General features: G+C 41.9%; 1 protein-coding gene across 1 annotated transcript; it reads left to right on the top strand.

Annotated features, from left to right (window-relative positions):
• The first annotated feature begins 488 nt into the window (after positions 1-488).
• On the top strand, positions 489-10,797 carry LOC104685501. Its single transcript, XM_039568612.1, has 19 exons — positions 489-576; positions 1,857-1,984; positions 2,668-2,811; positions 3,407-3,490; positions 4,030-4,197; positions 4,266-4,362; positions 4,454-4,677; positions 5,410-5,563; positions 5,637-5,845; positions 5,933-6,050; positions 6,197-6,402; positions 6,864-6,981; positions 7,499-7,668; positions 8,442-8,515; positions 8,594-8,721; positions 9,125-9,314; positions 9,712-9,853; positions 10,411-10,504; positions 10,793-10,797. Exons 1-19 carry the CDS (start codon positions 489-491, stop codon positions 10,795-10,797), a joined length of 2,541 nt encoding a protein of 846 aa, XP_039424546.1.
• The last annotated feature ends 2,092 nt before the right edge of the window (positions 10,798-12,889 follow it).

Genomic DNA, 12,889 nt, shown 5'->3' with positions numbered 1-12,889 from the left:
CCCAAACTGACTTTGGGCTCTTCTTATGAATAGAGGGGTAAAGGTGGAGGTTTCTGTTTATTTCGTGGTCTGTTTGTAGGGATTTATTGGTCGGGATTTTTTTTGGTTTATAGGGATGGAGTTTTTTTCTCTTTTCAGGAGTGTGTGGGACTTTCATATTCTGTTTTATTTTATCTGGGATGTTCACATTGGGGCAGCCAATGTAGTACCTTTTTGACCCTGTTCCAAAATCCTATTTCCATGACTGGTTGTTGCAGGTAGCATTGCCAAATCATCAGACACTGTTACTACTAGGATACTAATTTGGGGGCTGGATTTCCCCCTGGAATTACTGCCAGTATAAACACAGCCTGTCACACCTCCTGACCAGAGATGTATGACTGTCATAACACTGACTTTATAAAGCAATCTGGGAAGTAGCACATTTGTTTGTATCTTATTTTCAGTCCCCTCCTTACCAGCCTTCCAATGTATCCAACACAGGACCCATGAGTTCAGAGTGCTTGGGAAACCTTCTGAGGATAACGCTGAGTGCAGAATACTTTGAGAACAAACACTTATCTCTTTCTGTTGTTGGTAAGTTGATGTAGAAGAACGAGAGAATTACACACAGTGAAATGTTTAAAATTCTCTGAGGTGCTTCTATACTAGAATTCCCTGGATTATTCTACTATTATAGAGCTTAGTAGGTTGGATTTCATTGTAAGTAAAGATAGCTTCTACCTTGATTTTCATATAACCTATACTATAGAGTTGTATTTTGGTAACTTAGCCATGATTAGACTTGATTTTGCTATATTTGGGCTCAAATTGAAGTGTACATGGTAGCTTCTAGGCATGTTAAAGATAGTGGATTTTCTTTGTGATAAGAATGTTTTATAGTAACTGTACACACTACTCTGAAAATTCACTAGCTGGAGCTGTCACTACATTACTTATTTTTGCTCTAGTGGCTTTTCACCTTCTTGGCTTCAGCTTGGTGGTGGCATATACTTAATGAAGTTTAAGAAAAACTAGCTGGGCCCCCTAGCTATGGACTTAGTAGCCAGCAAGTGGTGTGTTTCTGTGAAAAGCATCCCAGAATGCCCTGGAAGGGCACAGTGATATTGATTTTTGGGCTATAAACATCTGCTGTAAAATGTATAAAATGTAAATTTGGCCTTGAAAAAGGTCTCTATGCCATCCATTTTTCTAGAAGGTTAAACTTGTGTCAAAACCTACTTAAAATGTGCTCTTTGCTCAGGCATCTTCAGTCACACACAAAGACACTTTGCAGCTGAGATACATATATCTTACACCATAAAGCAATTATTTTTGGAAGGAAAAAGCCCAAAACAACTAAAACACAAAACAACAGAAAGCTCAAAATCATAAAAATGGTTTTTGCATACTGAAAACATCCAAGCTAATCTTTAGTGTGTTCACCATCCTGGCAGATTGTCTCCTGAAGAGACTCTGCTGGGCAGGCATCAGAGAAACGTGAACCTGTGCCAGCCACAGGTCAGCGTCCGCATGTTGCTGTTGCCATCTGTCAATCCTGGCAACTTTGACACTGATGACCCATCTGACTGTTCTGTGCTTACTGATCCCCCTTTAGGATTTAACATCTTTCCATGTTGGTGGTTTTAGGGTTTTTTCTGTCTTCAGTCCTTCAGCTGCAATTGTTCCCTGTCCCAGTGTGCTGGTAATCTTACCTTTCTTTCTTTCTGTAGACTCTATCACAGCCCTTTCCTCACTTTGCAATTCTCTGAGCCCAGGGGATGCAGCTGGGCTGTATCAGAGCAGGTTTCTCAAGGAGTTTGCAGAGCAGGAATTACACTTGTTAATACAGCTCTTTGATGTTTATTTGTCTGTAGATCAGTCTGGCACAGCCTGGGAGCTCGATGAGGCCATGGCAGCACAGTGTGGCTATACAGTAACTTACAGCTCCTGGGGTAGCATCGAGTTCCGTGCTTCTGCACTGAGCTGCCATTCTTGCTTAGAGGTAAGTCTGTGACAGACACTTTGACTACAGTGCTCTTGTACACTGACTTTATGTGAGAAATGACCAAATTATTGATGGGCATTAACTGAGATGTCATAATGTCTTGCGTATTTATTAGCAGAAAATAGTTTCTTTCTCCTCTAATGTATCCAGAGGTCTGAGAATATTCCATGCTACTGTCATTTGGATGGCCTACAGATGAACACATGAAGTATATCACAAGTGCCCTTGAAGGGCAACTACTTTCTTGTGGATAACTATAGGGAATTCTATCTGGCAGCCATGTTGCACTCTGCCCTAACAATATTTAGTGTCTGGAAACACATCAGGGTAAAAACTCAAGCTTTGGTATGTGGCTCACTGCTACTATGTCATCAAACACAAAATCAGCTATAGCTTAGGTCTGTTTGGTCTGTTTTTTTCTTATTGTACACTTCTGGGGCTGTGCAGAAGGAACAAACCTGCTGCCCAAAGTATTTATGTTGCTGTGTATATATACACCTACATGCATATATCTTGTATAGTTAATGAAGTTGAAAGTGATAATGCTTCAGTATGGAGTTGCTCTTCTGTGCAGAGGCTGGTGGGTGTGTTTTGTAATTTACTTTTGGGTCACAAGGATAGGTGATGCCCAACTAGGGAAAAATCAGTCTAACGAGCAAATGCTCCCTTTGTCCATGCAGAAAGATGTGTTCACAGTAACTATACAAATCAAAGCATCTCCTACTTCTGATATGAGCAATGCTACAACTCATCTGAAAAGTGCAAGTTGTCACTATGGTCCGTGGAGCCCCAGAGAGTTAATATGTGGAAGTAACTACATGGAGGTGAGTACTTATGGGACAGTGCTAAAATAAGGAGGTAAGTACTGCAAGGTACTCCTAGATTGTTTCTAATACATATTCCTAGAATCTAAGCAGCTTCAGACTGCCCCACCATGAGCAGCTCATGAGTGAGTGCACAGTATGCATCTTGAGTGATACATTTATATTATGACTGTAAACCTGTATTAGCACTAATAGCTAATCAGGCTGTGGAAAAGGTAATCAAAGGGTTAAGCTCATGGATTGAACCCACTGAATGTTGCCCCAACAAATCTTATTTGAGACAACAGAGAGGTATGCTTCCTGAGGGAATTTTCCCTGCTGAATTTGCTGGGGAGGAGTGCAGAAGGGGAAATGGACTCCTTTTGGAAGAGGACATGGGAGTCAAGAATAAACTTCTGGTCTTAACTGGAAATAGAAATTAGAAAGGTGGAAAATAAAAAGAAACTGAAGTCAAGCAGACTATAGGTAAAGTACCAGGCATGGTGACATCTCCATCTAGGAAATGCTGGTTTCCCTTGGAAAAGGCCTGTAGAGTGTTGAAGACAAGGAAACAAGTGCTATCCACAAACCCCTTACAGATGCATTTTCCCTTCAGGTTTCTGTCAGGAGGGAGGTTCCACAGACTATAAAAGACTTTGTTCAAGATGAACCTGAGGACTGGACTCTTGTCTTTCCAGAGGTAAAACTATTGGTTTTCTTCCTAATAAAAGCTAGTGCTACCTCTGGCCCAACCATCCTTCTATTCTATAACCACACAGTACTTTCAAAAAGTGTTTATTCCTAAGTAGGAGTAGAAGAAATTCTGTACTAAGTGGTTTTAGTATGTTTTTGTAGATTAGATGTACAGACAGCTGTCTGTAGGCTGTGTCTCCAAGAAAGAAATCAAGTCTTCCCCAGGCAAGGGACTGTGCAAAAAAACCCAAAACTTCAAGACCCCATGGCCCAGAAAAGAACAGTGAAGAGGCTTTTTTCTTCTTGGACTCTCTACGTGCAGAGTCTGCAGCAGCACAGTTAGCGCCATTAGTTATTCTCTGATGCCCTTAATATGAAAAGTTTTCTGTATGCGTGAGGTGGGAAAAGCTGGAAGGGTAGCCCCCTAGCAAAATTTAAAGTAGGGGAACAAAACTGCTGGGAAATTCAGTACAGTAAATCATTCAATGTAGTAAACTCGTTACTTTGAACATCATATTTAAACTATTGATGAATTTCACTGAGTAGGCAAAAGCAGAAGAAGCCTCAATATGGCAGGTAGTGTTTCATCAGCCAGAAGAAAAAAGGTCTCTGCTTGTGAGCAATGCTTGGAGTGCAGGCTATGGACTCAACACCACAGACTCCAGGGTTCTGCTGCGAGTGCCACACACTGCTGCCCAAGTTCAGCTGGTCAAGGTTGGTGTGCGCCTTCTGGCCCAGCAAGCTGCCAGGCTGTGCAGGTGTAACCAGGTGTCTTCCTACAGGATCAGGGAATTACCTTTTCTGTGCTGAGATCAAGTACATTTTACAAATACCAGTGGGTGATCCTGATGGTGGATACTGGTGTGGCATGTCCTGTAGGTAAGGAGGGTGGTACCCTTCTCCAATGCCAAAATGTACAGGGATAGACTCATGACTAATGAGCTGACAGCTTTCATGCCTTGCCCCTAAGATGGTGTGGACTACGCGAACAAAACAATCACCTGGACTGTCCCAAAGTATATTCCACCTCTCTCTGCTGGCGTGACTAGCTTTAAGGATGTGCTTGTGGAAGCTGGTGTGGATCTACGCAAACTCTCTGCCAAGGAAATGGCTTCCAGGAAATATGTGTTGTTGAATGAATTAAATGCAATTATGATGAAGATTCCAATAGGTGCAGAAGGTGGTTATTACAAGGTCAGTGACTTCTATTAGGTGTGAGGCAAGCAATATTCTGGGGTTTTTGTTTGTTTGTTTGTTTTCTGATGAGGAATATTTCTTCATTTTGTTCCTTTCAAATGAAAGATGGGAATGAGGGAGAACAAAAGGTTTGTTAAAAACTCCAGAAGTCCTGACTAAAGATAGCTTTTGAAATCACCACTTTATGAAGAATTTCTTTTCTTGCAAACACAGACAGAATCCTCCACAGAGCCATTGATTTGTGATTTCCTCAGGTTAACACGGAGCATTCATCTGTTAGTCCTGATGTATGCTCCTTAGAGACAGCTCTAACTGGACTGTAAGGCATGCATGGGTTCTGTTGTATTTTACAGAGACCACTAAAAAGAATGGGAATAACCCATTAGTCCAGCAGACCATGTGCTCTTGGGATGGGCTGAGACTACACATGTAAATCCAGTTGTTTGGTGTGGACTGAGTCCTGGGCAAATGTAGCAACTGCACTTCTACTGAATTTGCAGGAGCAGCCCTTTCACTGTGAAATAGTCCCCTGCTGCTTTGAAACTTGGGGAGTGGGAGATAATTTTCCAAAGGAAGTATTGAGATAATCTAAGCAGGGATACAAGAGCTCAGGATTCCTTAGTAGAAAGGGCAATTGGTTGGCACTGTAGTTTTAGCTGACCTTGAAATGATCCAACAACTTTAATGCAAAATCACGCCATACTAAAGTGTGCTGACTTGAAATTCTAGACTTCTGTGAGCAATGGACAGCTTGGGGCAAAATACAGCATCAACCTGTTCTTGGAACACCAGTGGGAAGACAGCAAATGGGGGCTAACCAAACATACTATCATCAAGGAAATAGAGACACCATTTGAACAAGTAGAAGTTTCTATAACAAATAGTAAGTAGCTGAACATCAAATTTACCAAAGGTTTTGGTACTGTTAAGAGCTTAATGCTACTTTTCCTTTTCAGATTTAAATCTGAGTGCGAGGCTAATGAATGTGACAGTGGGAACATTCCTCCCAGATGTTGAACTTGTGAACTTAACCATTGAGGGGGTTGCTGTGGCTGTACCTGAAGTTGTTCAGCATGGCTACCTAATACACAGGGCCAGATACACTAATGGAAGCCAAGCATACGTAATTCAAATCCCACTTGATGCACCAAGTGTTAAAAAAGAGGTGTGTACTAAGACACTGCAGCATCCCACAGTATAGAAATGATGATATCACTTGGTGATTTTTCCTGTCTAAATATGATTTTCCTAGTACATGAGAGAGGCCATGAGAGCATACACCCTGAATGTCACGCTCATATTCGTCACCCATCCATCAAGTGAGACCTTTGTCATCCCAGTCATTGCACTGTCAGCTGTGAAAGATGCAGGTAAACTTTGTGGAACTTGAGCAAAACTGTACCAAGCTGGCTGTGAACTCTGCTGTGAACTGGATTAATTTCAGCCAGGGATACTGCCAGTCCCAAGGGGCTGTATTAAACCAATGGCAGCTGGCTGAGTCTCGGCTGTTTTGCAGTACTGCCCAGCGCAAGAGGGTTTTGTGATGGGAGGAACCTTCATCTCATTATCAGTCATGGGAATGTGGACCAAAACTGGCTACCTTTCATCTCAGACTGGCACTTGACCCCAGAGGGTGCACAGAAGTACAACTACAGTCTGAGGGACAATGGCACTCACCTGGCAATCTCTGTCCCTTTCCTTTCTTCCCACGTGAACTATGAGGTAAGGCTGCCAACATGTAGCAACTGAAAGACATGTTCTAGCTGTGAGATGTCAACATGACACACTATATTTTTGAAAGCAAAATAAAACTTCTTTGAGACAGTCTTCAAAGGTGTGATGGAGGATTGTTTTCTGCCCTTGTAAGAAAACTTATTTTTTCCTTGGTTAATTTTGGCAGAAATGGGCAAGGAAAGAAAGAAACATATTCTGCATTTACTTTAAGGCTGAGCCTCTTTAATGACAATTATACATGCAATGCAGTTTGTAGTGAGTTCTATTGCAAAACAACTGAAAAAGCTCACTGTGTGAGCTTCTGGATTCAAAAGATACATCCTGTGGGTTTGACTTTGCTCAAGCATCATTACCTTTGGTTTGTGATAACCTGCCCTCTTAGATTTTGAATGCTTTAGTTGAACAGGTTGTGTTTATTCTCTTGTTTAACCTGTGATTGTCATCTCTAGGGCTTTCATACCTCTGCAATAAAGGCTTCATTCTACTTGACCTTGAAGGATGGCCTCACCTTGGCTCAGAGGAGGGATTTCTCAGTCTCCTGCATATTTTCACCTTCAGAGCTAATACGTAATAGCATGTTGGGGCTGTTAATGCTATTTGAGTTGCAAAACTAAGTCATGCAGTCTGAAATGTTTCTAGATTTTAGAGTTCTGTGGCACTCTGTTTTCTTGTCAGGTATCCTACCAGTTAATATGCCACAAGGCAAGCCAAATTAAATATTGGAGTGACTATGCTGCCTAGTACGGGAATGGGGGAGGGAGGTGGGAAAGACTACTTCCCCTCACACCTCCAAAATCAAGAAGCTTTTTTAAAGAGTTTTTGTGGTTATTTTGAGAGTTGAATGAGGTGGGGGGATTTGGTGGAATGTGGGGAGAATCAGCATATAAATTAGTCATTCTAAAGCTATTCTTCAGTATTATGTCTACTGACTATCTTGGCTAGAAAAATCCCTTTGAAGAGGGTGAGAGCTCCTTGTGAGCTGCTAAAAGAACTTTTCAACAAATCCATGCAGAACATCTTTGTTGTTAGGCTACAAAAGCAGCTTGAATCCTGATATTTCTGAAAATATATATTTCTCTTTCAGAGTGCCTGCCCAATGGCACTGTGATTATTACAGCAATAAAACTGGTAGGTGATGAAGACCTGGACACTGCTCTGCTTGTCTTGAGGGACAGACAGTGCAAACCCAGTCTGGTGACAGAGAAGACTGCAACTTTCAAGTTCAATGTGAACACTTGTGGAACAAGTAGAAAGGTAAGGACTTAGTCACATGAATTTTACTCTGCATTGGGGTAGGGTTTATTGCTAGACCTGGTAGAGGTTCAGAGGTGAGCAGAAGCTACATGGAAGTCATAGCTGAAACCAGCACAGTAGTACATCTATACTCTTTTTCTGAGCTTACTAAGTTTGGTTGAGAAAAAGTTCTTATTTTGTAAGAGTGTTTTTTTTCAAGGTCAGAGGTGCTTTCTGAAACTAGCCTTCTGTTTGACACTTCTGAATTGTTCAGTAGTGGGCTTGAATGCAAATTAATGCTGGTGAGATATACTTGTATGCCTTGCAGAAGCTGGCTGGATGTTGCTAATGACTATGTAGCCAAAGACTGGTGTGGGTACTGTTCCTCCACCAAATACTGTACAAATAGAAAACAGACAAAATAACAAAAAATCAGAACATGCCTAAATTCAGATCACAATAAATGCAGCTTACTTCTGCATTGTTGCATCTCATTCTACTAACTGATTCAGTAAACAGACACAGCTGTTTTTCTCAGGACCCATGTACTCCCTTTCTAGGGTGTTCTGTCATATTCAAGCTAATAAACTTTCTTCTTGACCATGGCATAGCTGTTAGCTGTGGTCAGCTTTAGTTCAGTGGGCATTGGTCTGCTGGCTGGTAATTTCTGGCCATTTCTAAGCATACTCTGCTCAGTGCAATCTTCCAGTCAAGTGGAGGGACGTAGACATTGTGCCAAACACAAATCAGACTCTAATGGGACTCTCTTGTTTGTAATGATGTACACCTTTCAGTTCAACGGCACAACTGTGACGTATGAAAACGAGGTACTCTATTTCAGACCTGGCAATGATACACCCATATACCAGTAAGTGTCATTCCCCATAAAAAGCTTGTACATGTTATTTTTGTTGTAAAAAATCTAATGCTAAACCTATTTTCTCAGACTGAAATTTCTCTGCTCGTATGCAGTCAAGCAGACAGTTGATGCCAGATATGAATCTAAGAAGAGCCCACCACCCAGTATTAAACCAGGGTTTGGCTGTCTCACTCTTTCATTGAAGCTTTTCAAAGGTAACATTTATGAGTTACTACTGTAAGATGATGCCTCTGCCAGCAGAAAGGGCTGACTGAAGCCTGAACCAAACACTCACCCTGACTGGAGTGGCCTTGATTTTTCCCTTCTCAGTATCTATATTGAGACAATTTTGAATTAAAATCTTACTCTAATGCATTTTTGCAGAAGGAGTGTCTCACTTCTGGATCCTCAGAGCCAAGGAATATAGTTGAGATTTTTGCTTTCATTGCTGATCTTGCTTTCTTGCCATTCTATCTCCATTTCTTGACATTCATATGCTGTCCCACGTTTTACTATTACAGTGCTAGAGCAAATGGTAGTGGGAAAAGGAGTGAAGCAGAAAGTTCATGAATACTTACTTCATAAAGAGGAAGTCCTAATATCAGTACTATCTTGCAGAGAAATCCTATTCAGAGCCCTACCAGGAATCAGAATATCCTGTGGTAAAATACCTGAGGGAGGCCCTGTATTTTGAAGTTGAGCTGCTCCAGCCTAAAGATGCAAGACTGGACCTAAACCTGGATAACTGTTGGGCTACAAACTCCCAAAGCCAGGACAGCCTTCCACAGTGGCACATCCTCATACATGGGTGAGGAGGACTTTTCTCCTGTTTGGTAACTGTTCAGCGCAAGGTGCTGTACCTCAGGTGGGAAGAAAGGGGAAGAGGTAGAAGTCATCTTGGATGCAATTGCTGCTAGGCTGTGGGGCACATGTTGGTGTCAGCACAGTGGCTGTGCCTTCTGGGGGCAGCAGGTCATGTGAGTGGCCAGAAGTGCTTCTAGCTAACAGTTCTGGCTGGAAAGAAAAAACAAGCAACCCTGACTGTGGCCAAAGGGAGGGATCATGAACTGGGGAGACTCTATTCATTCCCCTATGACCCAAGGAAAACGGAGGGGGAAGCTCCTCAGTATTTTACCTCTTTGTTGTGTTTGAAGATCTGGTTGAAGGTTTAGATTAAATACATTTTCTCTCACTTTCCCAAACAGGTGTGAAAACAACAAAGACTCCTACAGAACTGTCTTCCACAAAGTTAATTACAGCCTCAGAGCAAAATTTCCTCAGCACCTAAAGAGATTTGAAGTGAGGATGTTCGCCTTTGTCCAGGGCACATCTCTGTTACAAGAGCAGGTGAGATGTCTCTGTTCTATCTTGAGCTGATAGCAGTCCTGACATGCAAGCCCGGGGTGGTGCATGCAGCCAATGCTGTGTAAGGGCTCAGCTGGCCACATGCTGCCTGGGGCTATTGGACACCTCCTTGAAGGAATAGCACTCTGGCAGGGGTCATAAAGACCAGGCACTTGTGTTTGGTTCATAGAACAGAATTATAGACTCATTCAGGTTGGAACAGACCTCCAAGATCTTAAAGTCCAGTCTTTGATTACCGTCATGCCCACCAAATAGTATTGTCAAGTGCTGCATCTACTCATCATTTGAACACTTCCAGGGATAGTGATTCCACCACTTTCCTTGGGTGTTGTTCCAATGCTTTACCACTGTTTCAGTGAAAAAACTTTTACCTAATATCCAACCTGGTGCAATTTGAGGCCGTTTTCCCCTTGTCCTGTCACTAGTTGCCTGGGAGAAGAGGCCACCCCCCACCTTGCTACAACCTTCATATCCTTTGGGGTCGGTATACATGGGGTTCCAAATAAGACTTCCCTAATCTAAGTATTCTTGTCTTGTAGTTGTATTTCCACTGCAGTGTGGTGATCTGCAACACTAAGCAACAGCCTTTAGATGCTTTTTGTCCAAGGAGATGCAATCCTGGACACAGACTTGGTAAGAAAAGAGACATGTCTCAAGTCTCTCTTGAGTCTTGCTCAGCAATGACTGGTGTCAGGTCTCAGAATTCTAGTCCTAGAATATGCTGTGCAGGGACTTAAAAGCTGAAACGTCTTACAGCCCACAGTGCACATCCACATGGGCAAGTGTCTTCTGGACCAGTGCTTGTTAGGAAGAAAAACAATCAGGAGAGGTTGGTGTCAATCTTAAATTATACTACTGGAACACCAAGTGTACTGCTGCTGCAATATAACTGACTTGTGTGTACTTCTCTTCTCCCTGCAGATTGAATGCACTGACTTCTGACAGACTAAACAAGAACTACTTTGGTTTATGAAGTTGCAGCTGGGTGGCCTAAGCAAGCATAGCCTTCAGCCTAGATTCACAAGTAAAGTAAATTAAGTAGATCTGTTTCTGCAGTATCTACAGGAAAAATAGATTGGCAGTGTCTACCGAAAAAAGGGTCAGCTAACCACTATTGGGTGTAACTCTAAGTTAAATTAGTGTTGTTCTTCTCCGTTCCTCTACAGCATTAAACTCTTTGTTCATCTGACCTAATCTGCTTAGCTAACATGTCTGAAACTTGTGTTACTTTGCAGTTAGAAGCATCTGTTTTGGGGTAGGGGAGGAAGATGGCAACAGGTGTGAACTTAATTGTAAATCACTTTGAGGGTTTTTTTTTTTTTTTTTAAGCTTCAGTATGAACAAAGGACTGCAAGGAGCTTAAAGTCAATAAAAGAAAGTGAGTTTTTTTTTAAGTAAGATGGGGATGAACATCCTTGATCCTGCAGTGGCTGCTGACAGGAAAGCTGTAAACTGTGATTCTTGCAGGAGTGTTGTGGCCCTGCAATGTCAAGTTGCCTTCCCTAGGTGGCTGAAACCACTCAGAAGTAGCATCAGTGACTGCTTAGCTGAGTATGCTGTCAGCCTAAATGGAAACAATCTTTTAGTGAAGACTTGTATTGTCATTATTACTATTACATGGACTCTATCTGCAAAGTGTTAAGGATTCTTCCTTGCTAGAGAATGTGATGCTTAGGGGGTTCCTGTCAGATTTTCCTGTGTGTGTTTTGTTTTGGATTTTTTTAATGGGTAAAATATTCTCGATTTCTTCTTTGTGTCTGAACAGTGGTGTGAAAACAGTTTGGATTCAATGTTGTATTTTCCTGTTCTAATGAAAGCTACTGCTTAGCATGAATCATGATCCCTTAAGGGTAAATATACAACAATGGGTGTCTGCTTTTTAATTTTAGATTAAAGAGAATTATACAACAGAAATTTCTATGAAGGCTAACTTGAGCAAGAAAGTATTTTGTGAACCTATTTGCACTTTGTGAGACACATCTTTTCAACTCCAGCTATCTCTGTTGTTACCTGTACAGAGATCCCACTAAACAGTTTGTGCTGTAATTGCAGCTCATGTTTGTAAGTCTTGTTTGTCTTCCAGTATGCCTGCTAAGCATATCTGTAGTAGATGTCTTACTGCTGTTTCTGGAAAAATCTGTGTGGGCCTCATGATGAGGAACATATCAAGACTGTTTTCCAGTAGAGAATGTTATTGTGATGAAGGATTCATTTTGCTACTCCTGTTGTAGATGAAGACTAAAGCCGTGGAGCTGTGATATTGAGGAACATCAAAATGGAAATAGCAGGAAAATGCAGAACACCTCACAGCAGATTTGTCAAGTCGATGACTTGATGCCCAGTGCTTTCCCCTGCATTAACCCTGTGGGCTGAGGACTGGGTAATGCTGAGTCTGCAGAAAAAACCTATTGAGAAATAAAGGGAGACACCTCTAATGCGCTGCCAGGGTTTTGCACCTAAGAGAACACAACCATGGGCACTTTAGGTGGTGTGGTGATTTCCCTGTGTCTTACATCATGCTGACTGTCTCCCCAAGAAATGGGGAGTTTTCTCCAGCTGAGTGAGTGGCAATCTTCATTTCCCATGACAGTGCTCTACCAGCACAGCACAGGCTGCCTTGAGCAGCCTGAGCCACCTTCTTTCTTAGATTTGTGTGGGGGAAAAGTGCAACAATTAGAGACTGCTGTGAGAACCTAGCCTGAAGTTGGGCAGCCTATTTCAGTACTGTTAACCCTGTCTTGGTTGTGGCTTCCGGGGTTTTCAGTTTTTCTCTTCAAACCAAGACTCAAGGACATCATCAGGCATAGAAATTTGGTATTTACAATCTTGTCTAAGACACCTTCGTTTATTTTCATAAGCTTAGTCAACACCTTGAGATGCTTTATCTGTTGATGGAATTTTAAGAGTTGTAGACAAGCAAGGTGATGTCCAGGTTCACTGTGGCTCTACTCTTCAGCTCTTCTAAAAGCTTTGTTTAGTGCCATTTTGGGATGAGATATCATCTTATCTATTAACCTT

The sequence above is a fragment of the Corvus cornix genome, chromosome 3, assembly GCF_000738735.6.
Source record: "Corvus cornix cornix isolate S_Up_H32 chromosome 3, ASM73873v5, whole genome shotgun sequence".
Taxonomy (NCBI): Eukaryota; Metazoa; Chordata; class Aves; order Passeriformes; family Corvidae; genus Corvus; species Corvus cornix.
This window is presented reverse-complemented; position numbering and strand designations above follow the sequence as displayed.

Bases quoted from the DNA above. Each gene is read 5' to 3' on its own strand.
- LOC104685501 (XM_039568612.1), top strand. From the start codon at position 489: ATGAGTTCAGAGTGCTTGGGAAACCTTCTGAGGATAACGCTGAGTGCA. The intron at 6,982-7,498 runs GTAATAGCATGT...TTTCTCTTTCAG, and splicing joins TTCACCTTCAGAGCTAATAC to AGTGCCTGCCCAATGGCACT. The intron at 8,722-9,124 runs GTAACATTTATG...ACTATCTTGCAG, and splicing joins TTCATTGAAGCTTTTCAAAG to AGAAATCCTATTCAGAGCCC.